Consider the following 27889-nt stretch of genomic DNA (forward strand, 5'->3'; position numbering starts at 1 on the left):
TATCTGGAGCGCCGCTCCCAAATACCGCATGTATTCGAAAGAATTAGTGAACATATGGCCTGATTTGTAACCGGTAAAAGGACACAAACCCACCCTCCCGCCCCCCGCTATGTCTTCTGTTAAATCTGGAACAAGTCCCCCGACTCCTACCCGGAGTTACACAAACCAGCATAGACAAGACAACATCAACAGGCTGGGAGAGCTGGGGGTGTTCAGCCTGGAGAAGAGAAGGCTGCGGGCAGAGCTGAGTGCGGCCGGTCAGGGCTTCAAGGGGGCCCAGAGGAAACGGGGGGACAAGCTTGTTTGTAGGTCCAGCTGGGGCAGGACAAGGGGGGATGGTTTTAACTGAAGCAGGGGAGGTTTAGACTGGATCTAAGGAAGAAATTTTTTCCAGTGAGGGTGGTGAAACCCTGGCAGGGGTTGCCCAGAGAGGGGGTGGAGGCCCCATCCCTGGGAACATTCCAGGCCAGGTTGACCGGGGCTGTGAGCAACCTGATGTGGTTGAAGGTGTCCCTGCTCCTGCAGGGGGGTTGGGCTGGGTGACCTCTAGGGGTCCCTTCCCACCCAAAACATTCCATGATTCTGTAAGAGCTGCATCGAGTCCTTTCCTGACCAATTTTCCTTCCTGTTGCATTGCAGCAGGCAGGATACACACAGCCCTGCACGTCTTTGCTTTCCCATTAGTCTGTGACTCATCACCAGTTCAGGCCGTATTTGTGCCTGTGAACACGACTGCCAGGCCGCTACCTGAAGGATCTGCAGCGTCATGAATTAAGCCAGTATGATCGGTTTGCTTTACCAGCTGCACAGGAAATCCTCATCCACTGACTACAAAGTCATTGCATGGTACATCCTTTGAAATTCCACTTATATTCAGATTTAAGCCTTTTGCTCAGATGATCTTACTCACGTTTTTTTATCAAATTGTCCTTACCCCTCTGCTTTTTCTGAAACGATCTCATTTTCCGCTGTTGTTCTACTCCCACTAAAATAATTAGTACCTCCTTGCATTTTTCTACTTTCATATTCATATCTGCACCTGAGAAATCCTTTTTATGTTGGCAAAGGCTTAAGTCCAGCTACGTTTGCCGGTTATTACACAACGTGACACAGCAATACAAAACATCTCACAGGAAAGACAAATGCCAGCAGCAGAGTGAAAAAGTAAAGACAGAGCACAGAGCCATGTAACAAAGGCCTAAAGGCCAGTGAGGATGAAGAAAAAAGGTTTAGTACTCTTCTCTTTTTGTGGTGACACGTACGTTTCTCAGCAATCTTCCTTCCAACTGAAAACACCACCATAGTGAAATGAGTGGCAGGTTTAGAAATCAAATCACACGCTTTAGATCAAGCAGGTCATAAAGAGCCTTGGAGGTGACCAAAACCTTGTGGTATCTCCCACCGCAGTGCTCAAGACTTGTAGAAGCTGCCTCTTCCATTGAGCCTCTAGAGGTGACCCTTCCCCACAGCGATGAACAGCTTTTAGCTTCAGGTTTATAGCAGTACACAAGTAGAAGCGAGCTTACAATCCCAAATTTCAAAAGAAATTACATCCATGAGCTTAACCTCTCCATGCAGATCACCAGGCTCCTGAAGAAAAATTCCATTTTATTCATTCAAAAATGCAGAATTCAGCCTTTTACCTTAAATACGCAGGGGAGGCAGGTCACCAGGCAGCAAATAAAAAGCAGCAGCGTAGTGTCCAATGCCATGGGAGTAGCGACTCCTCTTAATCTGACAAGGAACTGAAGATCAAACATCTCATGATTATATGTTCTTCTAAGCAAAATGGCAATTAGCAGCAATGTATACATTATAAGCAGGCAACATTCCCATAGGAGACCCAGGATGACAGAACTCTGCAACATGACCAGCTGACCTCAAGTTCCTACTCATTTGGTTCCTTTCCTGAAAAGACTCTGGGTGGGAAAGCTCCCACCCTCCATTGACAACATAGAGTTGGTTCAGTCTTTCTATTCCCCCTCTTCTGCACTGGCGTTCACTCTTTGAGTGTGACTCCATAGAATAAATACAATACAAACCCACGGACATGCTCTGTCTCTCTCTGGAAGACTGTATGCTCCGAGACTACATCCTCATAATGTTTTCTCTAATTGCTCAGGAAAAAAAAGGGTATTAATTTCAAACAAGATCTATCACCTTGTCTTGACAACAATGCGACGTATCGCCAAAAGGCAAGGGTCTCGTTTCGTTCCTGGTGTTTCCTACTAGGGTTAGCTTCAAGCCCCCTGTCTTGAACGAGAGCCAAAGGGGCTTTTCTTTTGTTTTCCTAAATAAGCACTTCATTCTCATTGCATCAGGCTTATTTTTAGAATATCTGAATAGAATATCTTTAAGTTGTCAGTTGCGACGGTATAAATAGAGGTTGCTAAGGAAGGAACAGTGGCTGCTTCCTTAAGCAACAGCAGAAAAGGAGGATGAAACAGCAGCTGATTGCTTAGCAGAAACAGCAGGCTAAGAGCAGTTCTCTGCTGCTGCAGTATTTAAAAGATGCAGAAAACCCATCCACTATTGATATTTTAAGTTAGAAGAACATAGCAAATCTACCTCAGATTGGCACATTTGCTAAAGAGGGTAAGAAGTCATTTCCCCTGCTTCTGAAATTCATCCCTTTCTTATCTGGTAGCTCTTTTCTTTTACAGTTGTAGACATGTTTGCTCTCTTTTTTAGGGTTATTTGCCTACTTCAGAGCAATCCTAGGAATTCACAACTCAAGGACCTCTCATTCAGAACCACATTAAACATGGCCAGCAAGGCCACAAGTCCCCTGCAGCTGCAGAGAGTATGTATTTGGGTAGAACACTGTTATTTAGGGAGAGATTTGTCAGAAGAAGGGTTTGGTTTCTTGTTTGTCCTTATTTACTCAGATCTGAACGTGGTCAGATGAGAACGTTGGCGCAAAGAATTTGTCTTTGGGGACTAAAACTCTACTGGGGCTTCTACAGACCCCCCTGTCTTAAAAGAATCATAGGATCATTTAGGTTGGAAAGGACCTTCAAGAACATCGAGTCCAACCGTTCCCCTACCCCTGCCATCCCACCACTGAACCCTGGCCCTCAGCACCTCGTCCGCCCAGCTTTTAAATCCCCCCAGGGATGGGGACTTGACCCCTTCCCTGGGCAGCCCCTTCCAGTGCCTGACAGCCCTTTTGGGGAGGAAATTTTTCCTAATGTCCCACCTAAACCTGCCCTGGTGCAACTTGAGGCCATGAGGAGGGATTCAGTAATTTCATAATTTCACAGCTGGAGATGAGCGTTGTGCCCACCCTGACTCACTTCCAGAGCACCAGAGCAGCCCCCACACACCCAGGCCCCTAATGAAGCCACCAGCAGCTGCAGAATTGGGAGATGATTCTTCTGCTGATGTGATTGCTTCAGGAAACCAGCTGCCACGCGCTGTTCTGGCTGTAGTCACTAGGGGAAGATATTACAACAGTAGGTTTCCTCTGGGGAAAAAAAAAAAAAAAAAAAGGCTTAGGACTTGTCCACACAGGGGATGATTCAGGATGGTTTATTTGAACTAGCTGGAGATTTGCTGTGGATTAGTTAGAATCATGTAAAACCTCTGGGTGTACACTTTTATTCAGAATTAAATTGTCCTAATCCAGTTAGATTAACTGACTTCCAAATGTGTTACACAGCTAGTGATAACAGACCAAGAGCAGACAACACGTAAAGGTATCTAACATGGTCTGCCGAGGAACACAGCCACTCTCCCCTTACGCCTCACGAATATGACATCCCACTGCAGAATGTAGCTATCAAGAGCTGACAACTGGAACGGAGGAAATTGAGTTCAAGGACACGACAAGCAGAGAACTGGATGTCATCATCATCTTCTAAAAAAAAGCAGCTGGAGCCGGTTATATTGCTTCCAGCTAGGGTGACCATCAAACATGCCCGGATCACGGTATCCTTGTAGGCAAGTGGGAGCTCAGCATCTTTGAAGCCAGCCTTAATGACCGTTATCTTACCACCAACTTCTCTGGGACAGCATTCATCAGACACCGGGGACAGCTTCCGTACAAGATGTGCTGCACTTCCTAGGGTTCTCTACAGAGAGGGAATAAGCTCCAATATCGAGCTGGGAATCAAGTACCTAATCCTCCATGTTGGAAGCAGACTGGAGCTTCACAATGAAGCAAATACAGGCAGTTTAGTATCAAAAGCAAACCTGTTAAGAGTCGTACCTTGGCATGGCAACTTGGCGAGTGCTAGGGAGCCACCAGGCTTGCCACAGAGTCACGCCAGGACTTCCAAGTCCCACCCCAACAGGGGCACTTCTGGGGCTGTCACAGTGTCCTCTTCCCAGAACATCTGGACCTGCCTGGAAACCCTAAGGAGCTTTTTCAGCCATCCCTACATAGGAGAGGATGACAAAAAAGCAACGCGGTGTTTTAGTGGAAAGTCCCTGGTGGCCAACAGCAAGAGTAAAGCTTGCACAGCCCTAGGCACGTGGCAGAGGTTGAGGGGGAAGAGAGAAGCGGTGAAGCTTTCCTTTCCTTTCCTTTTTCATTTCCTTTTCGGAAGTTCCTGAAAACCAAAAGGCCTAGGAAGTGGAGGAGAAGGCCAAAAGCTGAAGCCATGATAGGTCCCCGTTCATTTGGCCTTCTCCTTGTCCAAGCAGGAAGCAGGCAGCCGCTGGCTCCAACTGCAGTCGTGTTTGCGGTATACTTCACCGGGGGAGGGCATGGGATCTTACCCGACCTGTCCCAGTTTTGCAAAGGTGCTTGAGGGGAGATGAAAAGTGCTGGTGTACAGCAGGCAAGTCTGGCGTGTTGGGGTCGAGTCAGCTGTTGGAGGCAGAGCCTGGTGAAACGCTCTTGATGTCCCTGGAGGGAGGTGCCGCAGGGCCGAGAAGTCTGGAGGTCTGCTCGCCCTTCCGCCTGCAAATGCCCCCACGTGTCCCCAAAGCCAAGGCTGTGCAGATGGCCGGGGATGTGCTTCATCAAAACGGACTCAGGTTATTTGTTCCTAAAACGCGGTGCACTCTGCTTGCTGCGCGGCAAGCTTCAGAAATACCAAAATTAGACTTCAGAAGAGTATAAAAAGCTCCCTGCTAACATAACGTGCAAATGGACTGTTGCACTCACTGCCATCTCGGGCAGCATCAAAAATAGAAGGCAACAGCAAACAGCAAAGAAAATTGCAGCTGAAAAATACTGACATTATCCGCTTTTCATACGTATTGTTAAAAAGGACATTTTTAAAAGCTGAAGAGATGCGAGCCCAGATGCTATCACTGCATGTCTCATGCAGTTCACGATTACGAACAAACAGCAGATTACATAGAAGGGAATCTGAAACGGTATGGATACGCGCCCAGCTGGTGTCCCCATATGCCTTATGAATTCCATTTTTAGGAACAGCATATAGCATCGGAGATGCTTCTTAAACATCTCATTTATAAATAGAGTGGAGCTGTTTCTAACCGAAGAACCCACAGAAACCCACAGGGATCATAAACCCTGTTGCACTCAAAACCTCTGAAAGGGTTCGACCGCCGTGTTTTTATTAGGAACCAGCCTGCACCAGAATATTCCCCAAATGAGGGATGATGCTTGTTTGTCATAGGCTCCTCACTGGGATTTCTTTAAAAACAACCACCAAAAAGCCATTTTAGTCAGAAAATGCCAACTTACTTTGCTTTTGGCAAACCGTTCCTACTGGCAGCTTTTTCAGATCCAGAATGGAAGAGCTCCGGAGCAGTGCAGACGTACAGGCATGGGAGAGGTAAATTCTTGCCACTTCTGAAAATCAATCACAGCAGGGTCTGGAGCTTGGCCGGTCCATCTCCTGGGGAGAGGCCTTCACCAACAGGCTGTGGCCTCTTCTGCAACACGGCTCTTCCTCTCCTGCCTTGCGGTTTCACCAGAACCACCTCTAAGGGAAGGTAGTTAACTGCGGGGATTCCTGGTTAATTGTGAAAACACATCACCAAATGCAGTTGACTTTAAATCATCGTTTAATTATATGCCACTATCGACCAAAACATACCTAGAGCAGATACCTTAAAAAAAAATAAATACACTATATACGAATGAAAAATTATTTTATTTAAAAATACATTATACAGCAGAGTGTCTCTCTTTTTGTTTTCTCACTGCTGGTTCACAGAGATAATATGATAAATTTAACCCAAATATTTGACTGGGAAAGATCCTGAGAGAGAAAGAGACCAGTTATACAAGCTGATGATATACAGTACACTGAAAAAAGAGTAATCTCTTTTAACATAAAAGAATCTCTTGGTAATCTTATAAATCAGATATAAAAAAATGCAGGTTTGCTACCATGCAAAAATGAGTGAAGATTTCATTTAAATCTGCACACAGAGAAATCATTAGTACCTTGGACCCTAAAGAGCTAGACTAAGAGAAGGGTAAGTGGGCCTAACATGGTGTTACAAACCTCGGACCTACTACGATTTTGTAAACACAGTTGGTAGTCTAATAAAGGTGGATTTTCGATCGCCTAAGTAACGTTGTTGTAGCTAAGGGCTCTATTCTAGGACTTCCCTCCCCCCCAGATGCATTTCTTCAGTCTCTAAATCTCAGCTTAGCACAATGACTTCATGGGACGTGCTCCATCGCACTCAGCGGTGCCTTGGCCTTGCCCTGTTCACCAAGCACTATTTGGGTAGCTGCATTTTAGTGAAAGCAGAGGTTAAAATAAAAAGCAAAAAGCAGGTGTTACCTGGACGACTACATGGGAACGCATTAAAATTCATCATAGAAAATATATTCTTGATTCTACAGCCTTACGCTTCGAACATCTTCTGACAATGATTACTGCACAGGAAATACACCGGATTATGAAAAATTTAAGGCCTAGAATGTTCAACAGCCTGCACGGACCGTTACTGTTCTCAGTGTGCCTACAGGGCTAGCGTTCTATCAGCTGTTGCCAGAGGAAAACTTCCTGGCAGATGCTAAGAGCATCTTCAGCATCCACAATATTTGGGTCCCTTTGGTGCTCAATTTTTGTAGGAAAACTTCACTGTGAATAGGCAGCGAGGCCGCCTCCTGAAGAGGAGGCTCAGGCCGATTATCCACAGTGGTAACAGAGATATGGTAACATTGCCTGATGTTAAAGAAAAAAAATCAATTCGTCAACACCGCACGGACTGACAGAGGATTTTTTTTTTGCAAGAATATGGCCCTGAAACAGAGAGAGAGAAAGATTTATAGAGAGAAAGTTTGCCTGTCCTGGTCATTTAGGCTGAAGAAAATTATGGAAAAATCAAAATGGCTTCATTGAGTGCTCCAACATGAAAATGAAGAGTAGAAACTCCTACGCGCTCTTCCTCACTGAGCCCATGACCCTCTTCTTACCTTCGCAGCCATTCTTCCAGCACGGCGCCAGGGCGTACAACAAACCCCGAGACTATGCGGGCTTCCTTCAGTAATTTGTTTAAACGGTTTATGGATAGCACGGCTTCCCATCAGATACGCTGAGCTAAGAATGGAGCCCTTAACCTTTCATGGGATATCATTAGTAATAAAGAATATATCACTGATAAAACTTTCTATATTATTTTCATTTCTTTTAACCTAGATACATACATATCACCCATGACATTCAAGAACTACAAAACAACAATTCAACTACAATTATGTCAGGAAAAATATCCAAATAAATAAACTTTTAATTATGATACAATACCTATTACAGTAAAAATTGGCATTATTTTTTTTTCTCTTCAAAAGCAGAAGCACCAGTCTTACATATAACATACTGTTTGAATGATATCCTACATGGAATACAGCGTAATACAATGTGCAAACAGCATTTTCATACAGAACATAATATTTGTCTAGTTTTTATACACTGAAATCGCCTCAAATGGAAACAAGTTCATGCTGAATTGAAAATGTCGGTTTTAAAAATCAAAGTCAAATCAAAATATGAAGCACTGTCGGAATAGGTACATGAACCATTAAAAACAATGAGGAGCCAAAATCGAGGGTATTGTCAGATAAATATAATTAGTGCTCAGTTTGTCCCATTCCATCAAGAAGTAAACAGTTAATAGTTTTGCTAGAAAGTAAAGTGACGTTCTAATTTTTAAGAATTCTTCAAAATGTTGGTATCATTTTAATGACGTAAAAATGAAGTCAGAAATAGGACTTCTAAAAATTTCTTATTTTTGAGACACTGCAATTATCGTGTGTGGGCTGTGAAAAGAGATGAAGTCCAATGGAGTGAATACACATCAGCGTCAACATCATGTGACTTCTGCAAAGGCCGTGATGTGGTTCTACGAGTTAAAGGAAAAACAAACAGATAAAAACCCAGAAACCACACAGACATCAGTCGCCACTACGAACATTTTTTGCCCCTTCTGCTTTGGGGACAGCCTCGTGCTTGGAGACTATTGCAAGAGGACGCAAATAAAACTGGTTTTCACCGCAGCGCTCGCACACGCTCCCATTGCAATTCTTCGTTAACCGCTGAAAGAGTGGATACCTAAGCATGCTCAACAAAGTAATTGGGTGTGATGGTTCTACAATAGCTTAGTTTCAGATGGTTTTTTAAAATTAAGTAATGCTGTGAATAATTGAGTTAGCTGTACTTTTATTGCTACCTTATTCAGAATTTAAAGCAAAATTCCTAGAAATTAAAATGACAGTTTCTGACACATTTCGGTGTTAATACAATGTTAATGTCACATTTTTTTTTAAAGAATAATTGGTCCCCATGAGCTCGATGGCACAGAATTGCAAAATGCTACAACAAAAGTGCACTCAGCGGTTGAGGACTCATATTCAAAATTTCTTTTTCAGAATCACTACAGTGTCCTTTTCATTTGCAACGTTATTCTCCCCTCTCCTTCAGTGGGGCTGTTCTTACAAACACGAAGGTGCATACCAGAATGTAAATACACCACGTGCGACTTGACACAGTAAAACTGCGGCATCCCAAAGAGCTTTGCTACCTCTTCATGCCTTAACCCAAGCAAGTGTCTCTGCGAACATTTGGTAGGTGAAGACCCAACTGCGCGATGACGCGGAGCATCCAAAGGAACCGTAGGTTCCCCGGAGGCACACAGTACCCTTGACTGCCACCAGTTTTTCTAAAACACATAGCGTGTAAAATTAATAAAGGGAATATTGATGTTAAGCCATGTGCTTGCTCCCCAGTACACAAATGCACAGAGGGACCTGATACCACGCAAAGCACTGCAGATTCCTCATCACCTCCCTTCCTGGAGCAGACCAAAGCCAGAAGGGAGGAGGTGTAAGCTGAAGGGGGGAGGATGGAGATAACTCACGGAGAGTGGGATAGATGTCCCTTTTCTTGCTTAAGGGAAATTGTTCTAAATCCTTCAGAAAATCCCTTATCACATGCCGTGGAAAGTGCTGGAGAGAACCAGTGGCCACCACACAAACTTAAATTTCTCAGTTCTTCTTTACACTGTCTGGATATTTGCCCATCGGTCCATGCAGGGGGGAAGCAGGCACAATCTTTGATTTTCACATTATGGAAAGGAATTTAGAAGTACCCTGAGTGGGAGCAGAGGAGAGCTGCCTCTTCTTCCCCCCCACCCCTCCAAACAACTGCACTGGGTCCAGGAGAAGGAGCTCTCTTCCCCTCCTTTAATACGCATTTTAGCTCTAGCAATGTTCTTGCCGTATTTTAGGACAGCTGCCATAAGACAACACCACCAAACAGTAAGCATCGATGTACGTTCTTCTCCAAAACAGAATGAATATATTTTAAATAAAGAACAATGATTAAACCATAGTCAGCAGATTTTTTTAAAAAGCATTAGAGGGGAAAAAACAAAGACTTTCTGTGAAAATGTTTTCAGTAAAGAATACTAACAAATGTCATTGTTTCCAGATTTTGATTCTGCAGAAGAGAAGCAAAATTAGATTTCCTAATTAGAAAACAACACATTAATGTTTCAAAGCATTTTAGTTGGCTGGCCCTCTTCTGCTTTCCGTACAGGAGATGGTACGTTGGGCAACCTCAGTGACTCTGGAGTTGCTGTGAGGCTTTCATGACATTTCCTTCGCCATATTTACTTTATTTTTCCTTTTTTAGACCTGAAAATTATCCTAGCTAGCATCAGTCTAAAACTATCCACTTTGTTGATAAATAAGATGGTTTAAAAATGAGGACTTAGAGGGGAAAAAAAATTCCTCGTTATTTATTCTAATCAATTCTTTCAAGCCTGCTTATGCGCCGTCCCTTTCTCTAAGTGACACACATTTGTCTGCGATGCAGAGAACCAGATGCTCTTTCATGTGGCATTAATTCAGGCGGGGATGACGGTCACCACGGAAAGGAGGATGCGGTTCACACGCCTGCCAGCTATGCTTCCAGAACGAGCAGGTCGCCGTCCTTGGAAGGACATGTGGAGCACAGGGTGTAACAACATAGAAGAAAATCCCCCTTCCCCAATCAAGGCTCGGAGAGAGCTGCTAAGCTGCAGATCATGGAGCTATTGATTTGGACCCCAGTGGGGACTCGGCAAGTCATTTCCAATGGACTCAGCGGGGTGATGCATAACTAGGTCAAAATTAATCACTTGCTGATGGCAAGAATCACCGATAGGGATCCAGGCAGCTGTCTGGGTATTCATCCCTTTTCGTATGTTGCCGTCTCAGGCAAAACTACAAATAAGCCTTGTGGAGACTCTTTCCAGAAAAAACCACCCAAAGAGCATCCCTCTTGAATTCCTGCATTTCAACTCTCTTACTACGCTCTTTTACTCCTGTTCGATTTACTGCGACAAAGTTCAGCATGAGATACGCACCACCACCAGCAGACCGATCACACAGACACAGGAGACAAGCAAAAACCCATGCACAAGACCTCAGCTTCTCCAGCTCCATGGGAAATTATTTTTCCCTACGGTATTCAGAAGAATTCGAATACACTGTGGGTCTGCTCGACATCAGCAGTTGCACAGACGGGGACAGCAGCTTCTCTAAGATCCATTCTAGATCGACAGCGCCAGCGCCATGCCAGCAAAGCAACCTTCGCAGCCCTGCCCTCACACCACCAACAGAAAAATTAAAGCCAAGGGCTAAGCCTTGAGTGCAGGTTTCTGGGGGGGAAAATGATCCATACCTGTAAATCTGCTGTTAAAATTTTAATTAATTTCTGTTTCTAAGAGATTCCATAATGTTAAAGCATTGAAAAAAAAAATCTGTGACAACTTTCTTGTGGTTTGCAGTTTTCATTATATAAATAAATATTTTTACCTGATTTTTTTTTTTGTTCTGCTCTCAAAAATACCGTTAGAAATATACCAAAATAGGCATCGTCCTAAAAAAGATTTTTCCATTTCTGAAAAGAGGAATTTGAAAAATTGTTTGTAGTCCTTCACACAGTGGAGTTTGTTAAAGGAAATAGAAAAATACTACTGCAGTAGTTCAGGCAAATGATAATTTATATAAATAATAATAATAATATTATCATACAGTTCTCTGGGTCAGCAAAGTATATTTGTATGCTTTTACTGGATGAATCACCTTTTTAACCTCCTGACAGGAGGTTGTAATGAGGTGGGGGTTGGGCTCTGCTCCCAGGGAAGGGGCGATGGGACGAGGGGCACCGGCCTCAAGTTGTGCCAGGGCAGGGTGAGGTTGGCCATGGGGAACAATTCCTTCCCCTTGGGGCTGTCAGGCACTGGAAGGGGCTGCCCAGGGAAGGGGTCGAGTCCCCAGCCCTGGGGGGATTTAACAGCTGGGCAGCCGAGGTGCTGAGGGCCAGGGTTTGGGGGTGGGATGGCAGGGGAACGGTTGGGTTTGATGAGCTTAAAGGGCTTTTTCAACATAAATGATTCTATGGTTCTGTGATTTAGAGAAAATTCTGAGTTCAATTCCCCATTTAAAGCATTGCAGACCTGCACAGAAGGCTGTGGCCGCGCTGCTGCTGGCTCTGCCTGGATGCCACACACACACACGCGTGCATGTGCGCTCTTGCGCACATACATTTATTGCCTTGTATCCAGATGTTCAAAACCGTCCGTTCCTGATATCCAGGAGAAGAACCTAACGATGCGTGCCTTGAGGGAGTTCCGTTGCAAAGGATCTTCTCCATTGTTACCGATACCTTGATTCTGTAACACCTACAACACGTATATTTGAGGAGGTCACGCTGAATATGTTGTTCTGTTTCCTTTGTTAAGTATTATTTTATTTGAACATTACATGTGGCGATCACAGTTTGCACTCAAACAGAAGGAGTTCTTGTACAATCCCCCAGAAGCAGATTTAAGAAGAGCAGGACTTGAATGCAAATTCAAAGGCTTGACAGTGAAATAAAATTGCTTATGGTCTTTTATGAGCTGCCTCTCCAGGGTACACGTTTCTGTGCGTGAAATCATGTTGTATTATATCTCCTTTAATATACTGTGTTGTCTAGAAACCTGAAAACCTGCCTGTAAGCCAACGTAAGCCAACATAAGCACACGGACTGGAGATACACACACACACACGCCGTCCTGGAGAGACACACACGTGTGCTAAACCACTGTAGGGATACTTACGTACACTTTTGGACATCAAGCACGACAGTATTTGGATACTTCTCAACCGATATATTTTGAAGCAGCAGGAAGAGACACAACCCCTCTCCCCCGGTTGCCCATAGTATGATGAGCTAAAACATCTTTGTAGTTTGCTTTTAGCCTGGTCCCTGGGCTGGGCCCCTTGGCCACGCTGTGCATACAGAAGTGTACATAACAGTGAAAGACTTAGTACCAAAATGCTTAAGACCAAGGAAAAAGCAATCACGCTGAGAATTAAAATTAAAAAGACCATTTTCTGACACTGTGAAGAAGCCAAGTTCGATGTCTCATGAATAATCAAGATGGAGTAAATAGTAGAAACATTATACCTTGAAAACAGAAGAGGAAAGCTTCTCCAGTCTTAAAATACTATCAGAATCCATTGCAATATCTATATATACTATCGTTAAAATGGTTTATCACCACCACTACCTTTGGCACATACACAGCTGAACAAGAACTATAGTGTCAAACTCAACAAGATTTTTGAGACTATTAACCCTGACAGTCATGAGGTATGTCACCAACAAGAACATCCCATATCACGAGAGGCATTCCAAATACTTATCACCATTAGAACTTCAAAATGGCTGTGTCAGAGAGCGCACCAGAACTCTGTTTCTAGTTCAGAGTCACGCTGGTGCGCTGGTCCTAGGGCTCATCGTAACAAGGAATGGTGACTGTGCCTGGGAAGATGGTCTGGGTGCTGCTGACAGAAGCAGCGCTATGAAGCAATGCCAAACAGAGACGTTGGGGGTGAACACAGCTCCACTGTCAAAGAGAGCACTGCAAAGAACCCACTGCACAAATAAGCAACATTGAACGGCTACAGAAAGCACTGGTGATCAGACAGAGTAATCACCTCCTGCCACCGGAGACGAGCCATAGTGCCCCTCCTAAACCAACACTTCCTTCTATCAGTATTCTGTCTACTGCCTCAATTAGCCCTAAAATGCTCCGTGTTCCCTTTGTATTTGATTTTTTTCAATGCCAGAATACTTATTTTAAAAAAAAAAAAAAAAAAAAAAAATGGCTAGGAGAGTCAGCAGCTACTAGAAGACGTGTAGGAGCCCTTCGGAAGCCCTGGCCAATTTTCAGGTGACTTGAGCATGAAACAATGTCAGTCTCCCCAAAACAGAAACCAGAAAAACAGTTTGTCACTGCACTGGATGATGTTGAACTTTAAACTCTTCCAGGTACCACCTAGAATATCCCTGTTTCCCAGTAACTCTTGCAAAAGAACAGGCGTCTCTAAGCTTGACTGCGGTACGAAAGGAGCCTCCTCTCTGCAGGAGAGTGCCAGCAGGCTGAAACACGAATGGTCTTGTAAGAGATGAAGAAGGTCAGAGACAGGAGAGAAACAGGAGCAGATGGGTGAGCGATGGATGAGGTTTCTTGGCTTTCATTCTTTTCATTAATGCTGCGGATGAATGTAGTTAAGGTGAAAGCAATAAGTCTGCGGTGCTGAGCCAGCCCTGGCAAGGTTTCTTCAAGGAGACGCTCTGCGACTATGGCTTATTTGAGTGCATGAGAAGTGGGTACCCGTGCAGAACAGCTTAATCATCTGCATGCACCACAATTAAACAGAAGTGTCAGGCAAACAGTGATCTACCCTTGTCGTTAACCAGCAGCAGCTCAATTCGAGTATTACGAGTACACATATTCCTGTTTAAGTGCACTTCAAGTGTAGCTCTTGACCTCCACCAGAACCCAGACAGTGGCAGCACGGAGAGCATGCCAAGAGCATTCGTTCTCCAGCAGGAGAAAGCACTGGAATAGCAAAGAGGAGATCTGGAAACACAAAAATAAGGTGCTTCCAGGTCTGTGTGACGCACCATGTGCTCATTCATTTACAGGTGAATTTATAACAAAATTGCAGTGAGTGAGGTCCCATCTGGCAAGCATTTCTCATGAAGTCATTCTTTATGGCAGCATCTTTGAACTGCTCGCTCCCAGATACCCATATAGCTGTTATTTTTAAATACCACTAACAGAGTTGCATCGCTTTGTGCTAGCACTGCCTTAGCCCATGCTAACTTCAGTCAGTCAGGATTTGTGCTACTCCTTGTAGCTAATTTCTGAAAAGTAAGCTGTCTTTAATACTGGCACGGGAGCTTGCAGACAGAAGATGAGGAAAAACAGATTTAAAAGAAGCCAAATGTAAATATATGCGCATTCAGAATATGGAACTGGAATGGCCCTAACTGAAATGTAGTGAAAAGTGACTTGCACATGGCTAGAGCAGGCAAAGGCAAGTAGCACACAAAATATTTAGCAACCCTCTCTCTCCAGAGAACAAAGGATGTAAAATAAGAAGGCGGTTAAAAAGCAAAGACTAAGTTAATAATTCTTGTAGCGATGGTACTTAATTGAGATGGCTCAATTCAAACCTTTGTTCCACAGAAGTATTATTCTTAGTGCCTTTTATTTAACGGGGTCTGGCTTCTATCTAAAATTCAGACTAAACATTAAAAGAAAAAAATCCAGAAAAACTCAACACCTAAAGCACTTGCATGTAACTTTTTCATCAGTTATTTGCTAATTCAAATTTAAACTTTCCGAGAGTGGAAATGGAAGAAAGCATTTCCCAACAAACAGCAAAGTCTCCACATTATCATCCTCCCCTCTCATCCTCTCTGTCTGGAAAGGAGAAAGGCTTTGCAACATCAACAAAGATGAACCCATACACTGAGGCCTCACCAAGCGCAACACCCTGCGGACAGTCCCCCGTTGAATTATCTAGAGAGAAGTTCCATGACAGCAAGCAGCTACCCTCTGCCGCCACAGGAATAGGGGTTCAGAAGGAAAGAAGCTCCTTCGTGTAATGGAGTCCTGGGCGGTTCACGAATGGTAGAGATCGTCCTCAAGCAGAGCGAACATTATTCCTGCCACCACCGTTCCACACTCTCCCGTAGGGTTCCCCACAACGTCTCAATCTTGCCTAGGCCAAGACTCAGGAAAGAACGTTGCTCATCACAAGGGAGAGGGTGTCAAATTGGATAGGAACACTAAGTTAACACAAGGCCTTTATCCCCAGAAAAAAATTTAAAAATTTCAACAGCTGGAGAATGTACATTTAATTACCTATGACAGCTTTTGAGCTGCAGAAATGGCTTCTATGGCAGGAGAGCCTAGCACATAAATAGGACATGCTCTTATTAATGAGCTATGTCCTAGGCCAACTGACATCTTCTTTTGTTTTGACATTTTACAGGAAGTTTACTGAACGGATTATTTTGAAGATATACATTCATCATCTAAATGCTTGTTCAAGCAAATGAGACTCTGACCTCCTTATGACGAGAGATCAGCAGCAGTAGCTTAGACACATCTGGTTCAAAAAGGCACGTTCGATCATTCTGAAAAGAAATCTTCTTTCCCTTCAAAGAAAGGAATAACAAACCTAGGGCTAGCAGCAATTCTTACTAAAGGACAACTGCCACCTCTTACAAGTGATTGAGACAGACTGAGAAGTGGTTAAAAACCTTTCTTCTTACATTTAACATGAAAAAATATCAGGAGTAATTTGGATTTAAAAGAATGCCATAGAAACGTGCTTTTGGTGCCCAGTGTAGAATCGTTTACTATCTTCAAACATGGGCATAACACAAAAGACTAATAGATTATGACTGATAAAAGTCATTAGAAAAAGTAGAATTGCTTTCAAACTTGGCATTGGTCGTTCAGACTTCCCCCTGGTAAAAATGCCTAACGTGTTTTCTTTATTTGGTTACGCTATCTATTTCACTGCTTGTTTGCTCTTAAAATTGTTCAGACACAATCTTACCTAACACTTATACAGTACATCATCATCATCAAAAACTAAATTTTTATTACAGGAAACTAAAATAAATTTTAAACACATTGCGATACTTACTCATGCGAAAACGCTTGGCATACCCAGGAGATTAGCACTAGCACATCCTAGTCCAAAATCCCATTTGCTTTGGCAAGAGATCGTGGCTTTTGTGCAGTTACGGCACGACCCGTGTCACTCTCTATTATTATCACGTTCATTGAGTTGTTTGCCCTGCCAGCACAGATGTCAGATCCCCCGCGTTTCCAAGTGGGTGCCCTGTGGTGGGGCCGGCACGTGCCTGGTGATAAAAGCCCCACAGCTGACCCAGAGGGACTGCATCCCATGCTCTGCACTAGCCTGAGGCCATACCCTGAAGAAACAGGACAAATGCCACCTGTACCTGAATCGCAGAACCCCTTGGGCTCAGGGGCTGGATATTTTTTTTCTCCTAAGCACTTCAAGCTCTGTGGACTCTCAGCCAAAGCATTAATCAAACTCACTTGAGGAACGGGAGGAAAGAGGGCCTCAGGTCTACTCAGCCCGACCCCATGGACTTAGCAGTGGCTACAGCAGTGAACTGCACTGATACGCAGCAATAGTTCTTGGAGGTGACACAGAAAGTCTCCCAAGGAGCGTCTCTGAATGAATTCTTCCTTTCTTTCTCCCTCACTGCCATGTCCCCCTACTTTAAATCTGGTTACCTTGGCACTCTTGTCAAGACAGTTTGGGATCATCCTTCCAGGAAAGCTACATTTTAATTAATTTAAGAAACAAAACAAAACAAAAAAACCAAAACCAGACATTACCTTTTCTAAAGGGCTTTCTACTCGGGGTATGCTGATCATGGGCATCTGCGCCAGATTATCCATATGAGAATGTTCGTGTTCTGGCTGACGTCCTCTGAAGTTATTTACCACACAAACAACCTAGAAGATAAACAGAATAGCTAAGGAGCAACTCATTTTTTGAGCTTTGATCCTGACATCCATAATTAGGCAGAATTGACACGAGCTTTAGTCACAGCTTACAGTAGAAACACATAAATGTGAAGTTCATGTTTTACAGAAAATCCTTAATTAATATTTCAAGACAAAAGGTTTTCAACCAATTTATTGTTACATGCATCATCTGAGAACCAAAAAACCCTCTTATCTAAAAGCAAACCCATTATTGAAGGTGAATAATAGAATACTAATTATCAGCAATGTCAGGAATAGATGTCCAGAGCACATGCAGCAGAATATGGCAATAACCTTAAATTCCTATGAAGGGCCAGTACCATCTAAGCTTTGACCAGCAAAGACTTTCTCAAATGGAGAGTGAGCAAGGGAGAATAAGAAGGCAAGGACCATCCCCAAATTTAAACCAAACTCTAAACCTGCTCAGGACAACAGTGAAGGGCTTTAGGAAGGTGCTATATACCAGTTTGGTGGTGGTTCTACTAATTCCGACATTCAGCTGAGCATCAATGTTTGTCCATCGTGTTTTCTTCAAAACACAACTAAATTTGATGTCGTGCTACTCAAAGGACATTACGCAATATACATGACAAAACATAAGAAAAAATGCTGGGGCAGATTTCTTTTCTATTCTGTTCTCTTTTAGGACCTCAGGGGCACAAACAGAATGGAAAACCTTCCTAAAAATGAACAACCAAATGTAACTCCCGGGCACCTTGTATGGAAGAGACCATTTGGAAGTGTGAGCAGGTATATTTTAAAGGAGACCTAAAGCTGCCTCCACATTTCTCAGGGGAGTGAAAAGACCCACCTCAGCCATCCCTGTAAGAGTTCTCAAGCCAAGCCAAGTCTTCAGATCCAAGGTCTTGACGTCAAGACCTTGAGATCCAAGAATCAAGCTCAAAAGTGTTTCCATGCGGAAAAAAATTCAAAGGTGTATTAGTACTATCACAAGCTGCCAGGCAGACGAAGTTGCTGGCAGCAAACAGTGGTGACTGTTCTATGCCATGGTCTCGCACTGAAGGTATCAGCGAAGGTGATTAATAGATCAGCGGCAGCTTTCTGACACAGACACTAGTCATTGCGAACTGTGACTAACGGTCTGGTTTTAGAACGCAGTTCCAGAAGTGGAAAAGGCTAAACAAGGATTTTTTGATACAGAATAACATAAAATTTCAATGTAAACCTCAATTAGCCTAAAAGAAATTCAATGGGGTTACTTTAAAGCCAGAAAAGAAATGCTACTTATTCTCTGATTGGTGTAGGCATCACTCTACAGAATTTAATACTTTATACATGAAATCATAATTAGATGTTACTCTGAAGACTATAGACTTGCTTAAAGTGGGGCTTGACGCAAAAATTATTGGTTGAAATGCTACCATCTGGTTTATAAGGAAGTCAAAAAAGACCATTAGATCAGTCTTTTCTTGACTTCACATTTCTGAGTGTACGTAAATGTAACTAAGCAAACTGGTAATTCATTAAAAACAAAAATTAGAAACATCTCTTTTGTCATTTAGTTGTTGGAAAGGCCAAGGCTACGAATATTTTAAGAGATATGAAATTATACCCTCAGTTTTTCAAACAGGAGTGACACAGATATACACTTACCAAAAATACTGCTATAGATATTCCGATTACAAATCCTGCTATTACGTCTGACCAGTGATTTCGATACTCTGCTACTCTGTTGATTCCAGTAAGGAAAGCCAAGCACATTAAGCCCAAACACAGAACAGGTTTTGCAAGCCTCGTTCCTCTGGCTTTTACTGTGTTGGTGATATACATCTGAAAATTAGGAAGGAAGAAAGTTAAGGCTGATGGGTGTCTCCCAACTAAACAGTGAATAAAATCTCTACATTTTCTTTGAACGCACTATGTACACTTGGCTTTTTTTTTTTTAATAAAGAAACAAGAAAGTAGAGTGCTAGATAAAGTCATCACACCTTTCTCCTGGGGATATAGAAAAAGAATTAGACCATACAGCAAAATTACATTTTATGTGAACCTGAAAAGCCCCCCAAAAGAACTGGCAAATTGGACAATCCTATCCTATTACTCCCAGTCTATGAATTTATTTATGCAGAGGGTAGAGAGACTGACTTCTCACTGCACAGTGTTGACAATAGAAGATCTTTACCCTGAAAGAGCCTATATCAAGGCCTTGTTTCTATCAGCAAAAGCCTTTCTTCCTCAGACACAAATTCTCCATGTGATTAACTCGAGGTTTGTCAAAAAAAACCCCAAAAACCCAGCAAAAATTGAACTAAATGCCAGTATCTACTTTTCTAAATAACACGTAATAGTTTCAACCAGTGCTGAAGCAATACCCTATACTTCACAGGTGGGGGTGGAGGATGTTTTGTACCAATCCCCCTAGCACATAAACCGGTCTAAATGCAGAAATTTTTACACATCAAACTCTGAGAAATTCAATCCGCCCTGCTTGCAATCCAACTCTCCCTGCGCAATACTACAGAATTAATTCTGTAAGCGTCACCTGATGACAGAGCAGCTCTTCTGCCCTACAGGTGCATTGGACCACGAGGTCCAGCCAGTGCTTTCCAAGCTCTGATGGGCCAATGGAAGAAAAAAGAACCAAACCTTTGAATTTCCATTCTCTTCAATCTTGGCATTCAGGCCACTTGAAAGTTCCCCCCTGAAAAATTGTACTTCAACGAACAAGATTTTGGAGGAAAAAAAGTATTTACTTCCTGCAAGAAGATGTTTCTGCAGTTAAACCACCGAAATCCCCAAAACCTTCACATTTTGGTGGAGTTGGAATTTTTAGATTGAAGAATGCAAATATTTTCTATAGACAATAGTTTCACTAGCGACTCCAAGCGTGTAAGTGCCACCACTTCAAACTGCAAAGGGAAACAGATGAATCTGCCTTGAAAAACCAGTCCCTTTTGGCCAACAAATGGGCAGTCCTTTGAGGGTTTTTCGTACTGTCTGAAACTTCAGCTGAATTTACTGGGTCATCAGCTATGAAATGCTGCAATAATCCAGTCAAGAGGAAGTTCAGGATGCATAGTTACCGTTACAATAAAATAAGTGAAGGAAGTAGTGGTCGGAGCTTGTCTGAAAAGAGCAACACCTGACCGTAATTTTGTTCAAAACACTAGAGAAATCTGTGGCTTGGAGGATGAATCAAAGCTTCAGCTTAATATCACTGTGGAGTACGGCAAGACGTACATCTTCAGCGTACCTTATGTGACGAATGGCAAACTAGCAGCAAGCTTTCAACTCATGCTGACAGAGCAAAGGTCTGGAAAAAAAGTGTTTTGGGGTGTATCTCCAACCCACATTTCTCCTCTCTTCTTCCTAGACCATTTCAGAAATAGCGCTTCTCCCTTTGCTGATTATCCTTTTCTCTTCGCTCCTTATATTTTTGCAGACTCTCTTTGGTGAATTACTCTTACCATGTGGAATGCTGATAAGACAACTGCCACCTTAATTTCCAGCTTTTTAGCCCCACTGGTTTTCTTCAAGCTGCAGACAGCAGTGCACGCTGAGTTACTCAGCAACCATCTATTTTAGTGAGTCTCATCGTACTCTTGGATACTACCACCATTATCCACATTCACGCTGCACGTTGGAACATCTGGTGGTAGGGAAAATATTCTAGAATTCTGAATATGCAGCAAGGTCACGGAATTTCAAATATAGCTTGGGTGAAGTTGACACGGGGAAGCTGGCAGGAAGCAATCCTGCATTTAATTCTGTATTGTGGCATATTAAATCAAAATGACTATCGAGAAGGAACAGTCAGCTCAAAAAAAAATGTAGCTTGTTTAAGGTAGGTCGTGGTGATATATTTCAGTTATCTGTAACACCTGGTCATCGCCCAAGAAGAGGATCTCAATTTTGATGAAGTCAAAACACATTATAATAAAAATGCTCAGTCCAACACTTTTAATACAAAGCGAAACTGAAAAGTGCTCTGCAGAAAATTCTCACAATCTTTTTACGATCAAGCACGTCCTTCAAATCCCTACTCAGACAAAACTCCAAGCAAGCAGAAACAACTGCAGACTCACACTGTGCCCCACCTGAGTAATACAGACCTCCGTTTGCAGAGTCCCTTCCTACATGTGCAGACAGGGTTGCCATGCCCAGCCCATTATTCAAAATAAACTGGGGGTTCTGCCAGCATAGGTAACTATTTCTATCTTTTCTTTAAGGAACAGACACCACTGATGGTAAGAATAGTATTATATTAAAATATTATTAAAGAATCAGTAGAAACAGGGTAAACTTTTCCTGAAACAGTGGAGCAAAAAGCCTGCATACTTGCAAAATTCTACACAGCAAATGTAGATTCTTCCAAGGCAGGATTCATAGATACCCATTTTTAAATTTGACCTCTTGCAGCTCTAGTACAAGGTATTGACACAGTCAACTCAGTTGAAGACCTGATTTGGGCTAAGAGTAAAATATAATTAAGCAGTTGTTTTCTTCTTGATTCTGGAAGGAAAGCTATAAACCAGCACAGTCAGTAATCAGCAAAGAATAAACACCTTGAAAAGATGACAGGATTTTTCTTCTCTTACTTTTCATAAATATTAAATGCAATATCAACAAAGGAAAGTCACTCAGTGATTTAAAACATTAGTGAGAATGAGTGACAATATAAATTTTTACATGACTAAAGTAGTTTACTGAACAAGTCCATCTCAGCTCCTTTTAATAACAGAAACTGGGAGAGGAAGAATATAATTAAAGAAATCTTTTAAATTAATCAACAGCAAAACCAACAGCAGAGATTTCATATGTAAGGTCAAGGATTGATACAGTAGTTAGAATTAATTTTGCAGGCTGCACATTCTCCTGCAACATCAGATCAGCGGTGAATCTTCTCTTGAAAGACCTTCTGCTATTGCTTTTTCTTTTTCCTTAAATAAGATTTTAGAATGAAAAGATACAAAGGTGATACCAGCAAGTAGAGACTGTCAGAGTCATATAAGGAGGTGGATGTTATCTGGTCGTTCTATATACCAATGTTTACTAGATTTTCAGGAAAACACAAATATTTGACCTTCAGTCTTCAAGATGCTGGAAGTGAAGTCTTCGGAGAACCTCATAAATTGAAAGAAAAACTTTAATTGAAGTGGTTTTAAAAATCTGTGTTTGAAAGAGTCAGAATCATCATCACCACCGAAGACAAAACCACCTGTGAGGTTTCTGACGTGCTGGTGTCAGGTCATACTATAAGGAATAATCATAGTGTTGGCTCTTAGCTTGTACTGGGAAAGCTTTCAAAAACGTCATGTTGTAAGTCTGACTCATGTGAAATACGTCCTAAATCTAGTGCAAACAAAACCATTCCAAAACATGTAAGAGAAGAACAGGAATTGTGTGTCAAGTGCAGGACAAAGTGGCCTCCTGGGCTATGCTGGAAGCTCTTTCTAGTCATCATCTTTCAGCTATCTTTAGGCTCACCCACACAAACAGCCTTGCACACAAACACACATAACAGGGCCTGGAGTCCCATCTCAGTCCGAGCGGAGCTAGTCGCCAGGCTGGGTGCACCAGCCAGGCAGGAGGTTAGTCCTCCTAGCTGATTTCATCAGCCGGGGGCCTGGGGATGTGGGTAGAAAAATCCCCTCCATGCTTGCTGTTCCAGTCCTCCCTGAAGCAGATGGTCTGGGGGACTGACGAAGAGACAGACCAGTCCATTAGTGGGCAGAGAACAGTGACTCACGAAGCGATAAGCAGAAAGGAAGGAACCACTTCACGGGCACCTATCCCAGGCAGCGCTCCAAATACGAATTATCTCATGTTTTGGTTTGCTTTTATAACATGCTATCATTAAAGACAGAATCTTGAACTATGCAAGTAATATAAGTAATATTACAAATGTTCCACCTGAGAAATGCACAACTTTCAATATTCATCATTCCGACAAGAAAAGAGATATTCAAGAGATCAAAAAGCCAAAAAAGTAGTGGGGTATAGCGGGCAGTGGTCTATAACCAGGTTCCATGCTTAGTTAGAATCCCGTTTGACAACCTAACAGCTCTTCAGCTTCCTTGATTAATAATTATTGGGCCAAATTCTTTCCAGAGCAAACCAGAGTCATGTTCTCAAACCATCTGGGCCTTCCTGCAACTGCCCACTGAAGATTTTTTTAGTGCTCTTGAAGCCTCCTCCAATTTTCTCCCTAAGTTTTGTGGTAATTACTGATGACCCTTGGCAAAAATTGGCTTTCAAAGTCAGGGGTCTGGGCTGACAAAAGGAAGAGAAAGCTCTGGAAATGCTGGACTTCATTGTTTCCCGTTACGAACTCCCCACAGCTGTAACTCTAAACAACAGGAGAAGGATGTACCAAGACTGTAAGATACACTCAAATATTAATTAAAACTGACTCAGTCTATAGAGGTTGTTATCTTGAGTGACTGAATTGTAATGAAGAACTGACTGACAAGAAATATCTAGAGGTCTTTAGATAAACCCCTGGATCAAACTGTTATTTTACTATCCAGCCTGAAAATAACTAATACTCCCGGTATCTGAAGCCCATGACACATGCTGTACAATCAGTACCAAGGGAAATCTTTAATTGCTGCACCAGATACTGAAAAGAAATTCCACTTTCCTAACACCACCCCTGAAAAGCAGCTGAAAGAATCCTTTAATTCTTCAATTTCCTGACAAAAAGTGGACAACAAAGCTGGCTCAATAAGGCGGCTGTGCTACTCCCTTTTCCTCCTGAAGATAATGGTTTGAAGCTGCGCCAGGGCAGGTTTAGGTTAGATATTAGGAAAAACTTCTTCACTGAAAGGGTTGTCAGGCTCTGGAATGGGCTGCCCAGGGAGGTGGTAGAGTCCCCATCCTTGGAGGTATTTAAAAGAAGGATAGATGAGGTGCTTAGGGACATGGTTTAGTGGTGGGATGGCAGGGTTAGGTTAAAGGTTGGACTCGATGATCACAGAATCACAGAATCACAGAATCGTAAGGGTTGGAAGGGACCTCAGGAGATCATCTAGTCCAACCCCCCTGCTAAAGCAGGCTCACCTAGAGCATGCTACACAGGACTTCATCCAGGCGGGCTTTGAATAAAAGATCTTAAAGGTCTTTTCCAACCAAAGCGATTCTATGATTCTCTGATTCTCTGAAGCCTATCTAAGAGATGCCTACCAGGCCCCCGCCAGCCACCCTCAGAGCAGGGCACTTCAAGATGAAGGAGAGGCAAGACAAAGCCTCAAGACTGGACCAAGGAGTGACACCGAGCAGAACGGCACCGTGTTGCCAGCACCGTGACCCAGACCGTCTGGCTGTTTTTTCCCCAGTGACTTATAAACACAGTAAACGGCAAAGCCGATGCAGCAGAATGCCAGGAGCAAGGACCTTGCAGAAAAGATGATCACGGGCCCAAGAAAAGCTCTGCAGAGAGGAAAAAATTATGCGTCAGCTTTTCCTGCTAGCCCCGTCTGAGGCCGTAGCTGAGGCCAAGGGTTCCCAGTACAAAGCAACAAAAGCAGCCGACAGACCCAAGGGCTATATCAGTTATTTAGACATGAAACCTGCTCCTCTGTCATTACCAATCCAAAGCAAGTCTGAAGTGTAGGCGGTAACACCAAGTTCAAACGCTACCCTACAGACAGGTTGGCTGCCAACTGCTCTTGTCCAACCTAATAAGAATAAAACATCAAAAAAGCAAAGTCTTACAGAATGAATTAAATTTTGTCTTAAACTACAGCTAGCAATGGCCAATCCCCTAGGTCTGCAGCACCAAAGGACAACTGTTAGTCACAAGTCTCATATTTAAATCCATGGGAATAGACTGGCTATGTCTTCATGTATCACTTCAAAATCCTAGCAAAAAAAAAAAAAAAAGGACTCATGACTTCTCATTTCCGTGTCTCAGTTGTGGAAAAAAACGAAGTACGTGCATACTTGGCTGCTTCAAAATCTCCCTCTAATTGTCCAGGCTGTGTCAGCTTACGCATATCAAAATGTGGCTTATACAATTATATCCTATTTAATAAACTGGCAGTGTTTGCCTTAGTACCTATGTTAGCAGATGTCGTTCCAGCTGTGGAAGGGTGAATTGCAATGCTGATAAGAAGTGAAAGCAGATGCAGTCAGCCTATTAACCCAACTCAAGCAAAACCAAACAAACAAAAGATCTAAGGCGAGCTGAGCAGACATCTGAGGAGAAATCCAGGTAGCAGCCAGCTTGCTTAGAGATTCTGGAATAGATTTACAGTAGTTCATTTTGAAGACTCTGGTACACTGGGAAAAATAAACCTAAAAGTCTGAGGACGACAGGTAATGCATCCTTGAAAGCGTCTGTGTTTGGAGCAGGGTAGGAAAACACGGAAGCATAGCGCTGCTATTCAACATTTCCATCGCCAAGTCTTTCTTGATAGGTACCGGGAGAAAGTAATGGAGGCAAACATTACAGAGAGGTCTAAATATTAGCAATCCGATTGTTTGGAAAAGACTGTACTTCCAGCAGGAGGGGAATTCAGAGTTACCATAGCAGCCACCCACTCTCAAAAGAGGGGACGGGGGGAGGAAAAAAGGAAGACTCAAGAACTTCAGATGAAAAAAGAAGCTATTGTTAACAAGACAATGAGCACAGATGCTAGGGGATAAGGACATGGCTGCACTTAAATGGAGCCAGAGAGGGGAATTATTAGATAAAGCATAGGCTTTGTTCGCGAATGGGTTGATCAGTGAAACCACACAAGTCTGATGCTGTTTACTTCGCCCCCTCAGGAGCACGGACTCTGGATCAGCTTGGTGCCTGTTTATGTCTCTAAGCTGGTTTCGTTTTGTGCACAGCTGGCTGAAATGTCCAGGGAGGATTCTGTAAGAATCCCTCCCTCTCCTCCAAATCTTTCTGTTAAGCAAAAAGAAAGCACATTTTGTATCAGAGATTGTATGCTGATGAAACGCTCGCTGAGTAATATATGGAGGTCTTTATGTCCATGCTCTCAATAACTGTTGTACCACGGCTCACACAAAGACTAGGCTACTGTTTAAATCTTCTACTCCAGTGAATAGTGATGAGAAAGTTGTTATTCGGGGCCAACTATCCTGATAAACATCATGACAGTGTAAGGACATGACCCCAAATACTGGAACATTGCATTTCTTTCCCTCGTGTGTAATAAACAGTACTTTTAGCTGCAACCATGCAACAGGGGGAAGGAAAAAAATAAAAGAAGAATAAAAAAAAGAAAAAAGGGGCTGCCAACGTTGCATCAAGGAGCTAAATTTGCAGGCTACGGCTCAGCTGGTCCATCCCAGCAATTCACATTATTAGGCAGCCTATAAGAATTCAGAAATCTTGAGAGCGGCTTATAGGGCTTTAGTTAAATGATGACAGTGTCATGCATCATGATGATGTAATGACAGAGGATATATTCATTTCTGCAGTTCCTGAAAGATGATAAAATCAGGAATCAGATCACAGCCGTTTTAATTTTTGATGTTGCTAACTGTGTACTGACCACGGCCAGCATAAGGTTTGCATAAAGTCCCCTTGCTCATGTCAAAAGCCATTGATACCAGGCATTAGACCTAACTAATGCCTACTTTTTGTTTTTAAAATGTATTAATACTATTTTCCTTCCAGCTTTGCCACAGCAGAACAGTTGGTTTCCTTTAGTTACCGTGACTCATGGCAACAGTGGAAATCCAACTTTACAGATGGATGAGAAAAATAGGAGCAATTAAAATGAAGAATGCTGAATATTTTCTAAAATAGCTTGCACCAAATTTAGAGGTATGTTTCAGTGAAGCAAAGCCTTAGATATCTCCCCAAATAAAGACAATACTATTAGGAGTCTTACACTTGCCTCAAGTTAGAATAGAATTTTATTGCTCATCCCTTATTTGCAGATAACGCTCGCCTGTGCTGACGATCCACATCTCTTAAACAGACATTGCTCACAAGGAACTTTTGGTAAACGCTGCTGTCGGTGCGGCAGACTTTAAGCAATTGGTTCTAAAGCCACACTCAGAAGCAAGGAGCTGGCACACCGTCTGTGGATGGGGCTGGGATCTTTGCCACGTTGGCAAGTATCAGTTTCCAGATCAATCAGGAATTAAAAGTCAGCTCATTAAATATATGGTCAAAAGCAATACACTCTCATGCACCTGTATATAAACGTGCGTGTATATGCACACATACACGTATGTATAGGCTGTCTGGATGCAGCGGGCACGCGCGGGATGACCCCTGTGATGGCCACAGAGGCACACACGCTTGCCGGGTTTCCCGCTGATGCCACGAGGGCAGCGCTGGGCCCATCCCAAGGGCTACAAGGACTGGGATCACCAGTGCAGGTCAGGGAAGAGACTCCCACAGGCGCGTGCTGGGGACAACTGTACAAAGACCAAGATGTGCTTCTGCTTAAGGCTAGAACGATGTGCGCTCCAGACCGAGCCTGGGAGTACCACACGCTTAAGCGAGGCTCGTTAGTCCCTCTGCGTCCCCGTGCTCCTCAACAGCCTCTAGAACAGCTCTGATGCCAGGCATCAATGCCAGTTTTTAACCCCAGCCCTGCTCATCACTCCCTGTATCAGAAAGGAGAGAGGGAAGAAGGGCTGGATTGTCTTGTAG

The 27889-nt window shown here is 43.0% G+C and overlaps 1 protein-coding gene across 1 annotated transcript in view; it reads right to left on the minus strand.

The window, feature by feature from the left end:
• Positions 1 to 7982: 7982 nt before the first annotated feature.
• The window catches only part of PLPPR5 (phospholipid phosphatase related 5), a 30443-nt gene continuing 10536 nt past the window's right edge, over positions 7983 to 27889 (minus strand). Inside the window, exons 5-7 of the mRNA XM_009647504.2 lie at positions 18919 to 19095; positions 17152 to 17271; positions 7983 to 8280 (exon numbers count right to left, since the gene is read on the minus strand). Of these exons, the coding sequence (XP_009645799.2) occupies positions 8248 to 8280; positions 17152 to 17271; positions 18919 to 19095 (330 nt within the window). The 3' untranslated portion in view covers positions 7983 to 8247. The remainder of the gene's footprint in view (positions 8281 to 17151; positions 17272 to 18918; positions 19096 to 27889) is intronic.

The sequence above is a fragment of the Egretta garzetta genome, unplaced genomic scaffold (assembly GCF_000687185.1).
Source record: "Egretta garzetta isolate BGI_Z169 unplaced genomic scaffold, ASM68718v1 scaffold149, whole genome shotgun sequence".
Lineage (NCBI taxonomy): Eukaryota > Metazoa > Chordata > Aves > Pelecaniformes > Ardeidae > Egretta > Egretta garzetta.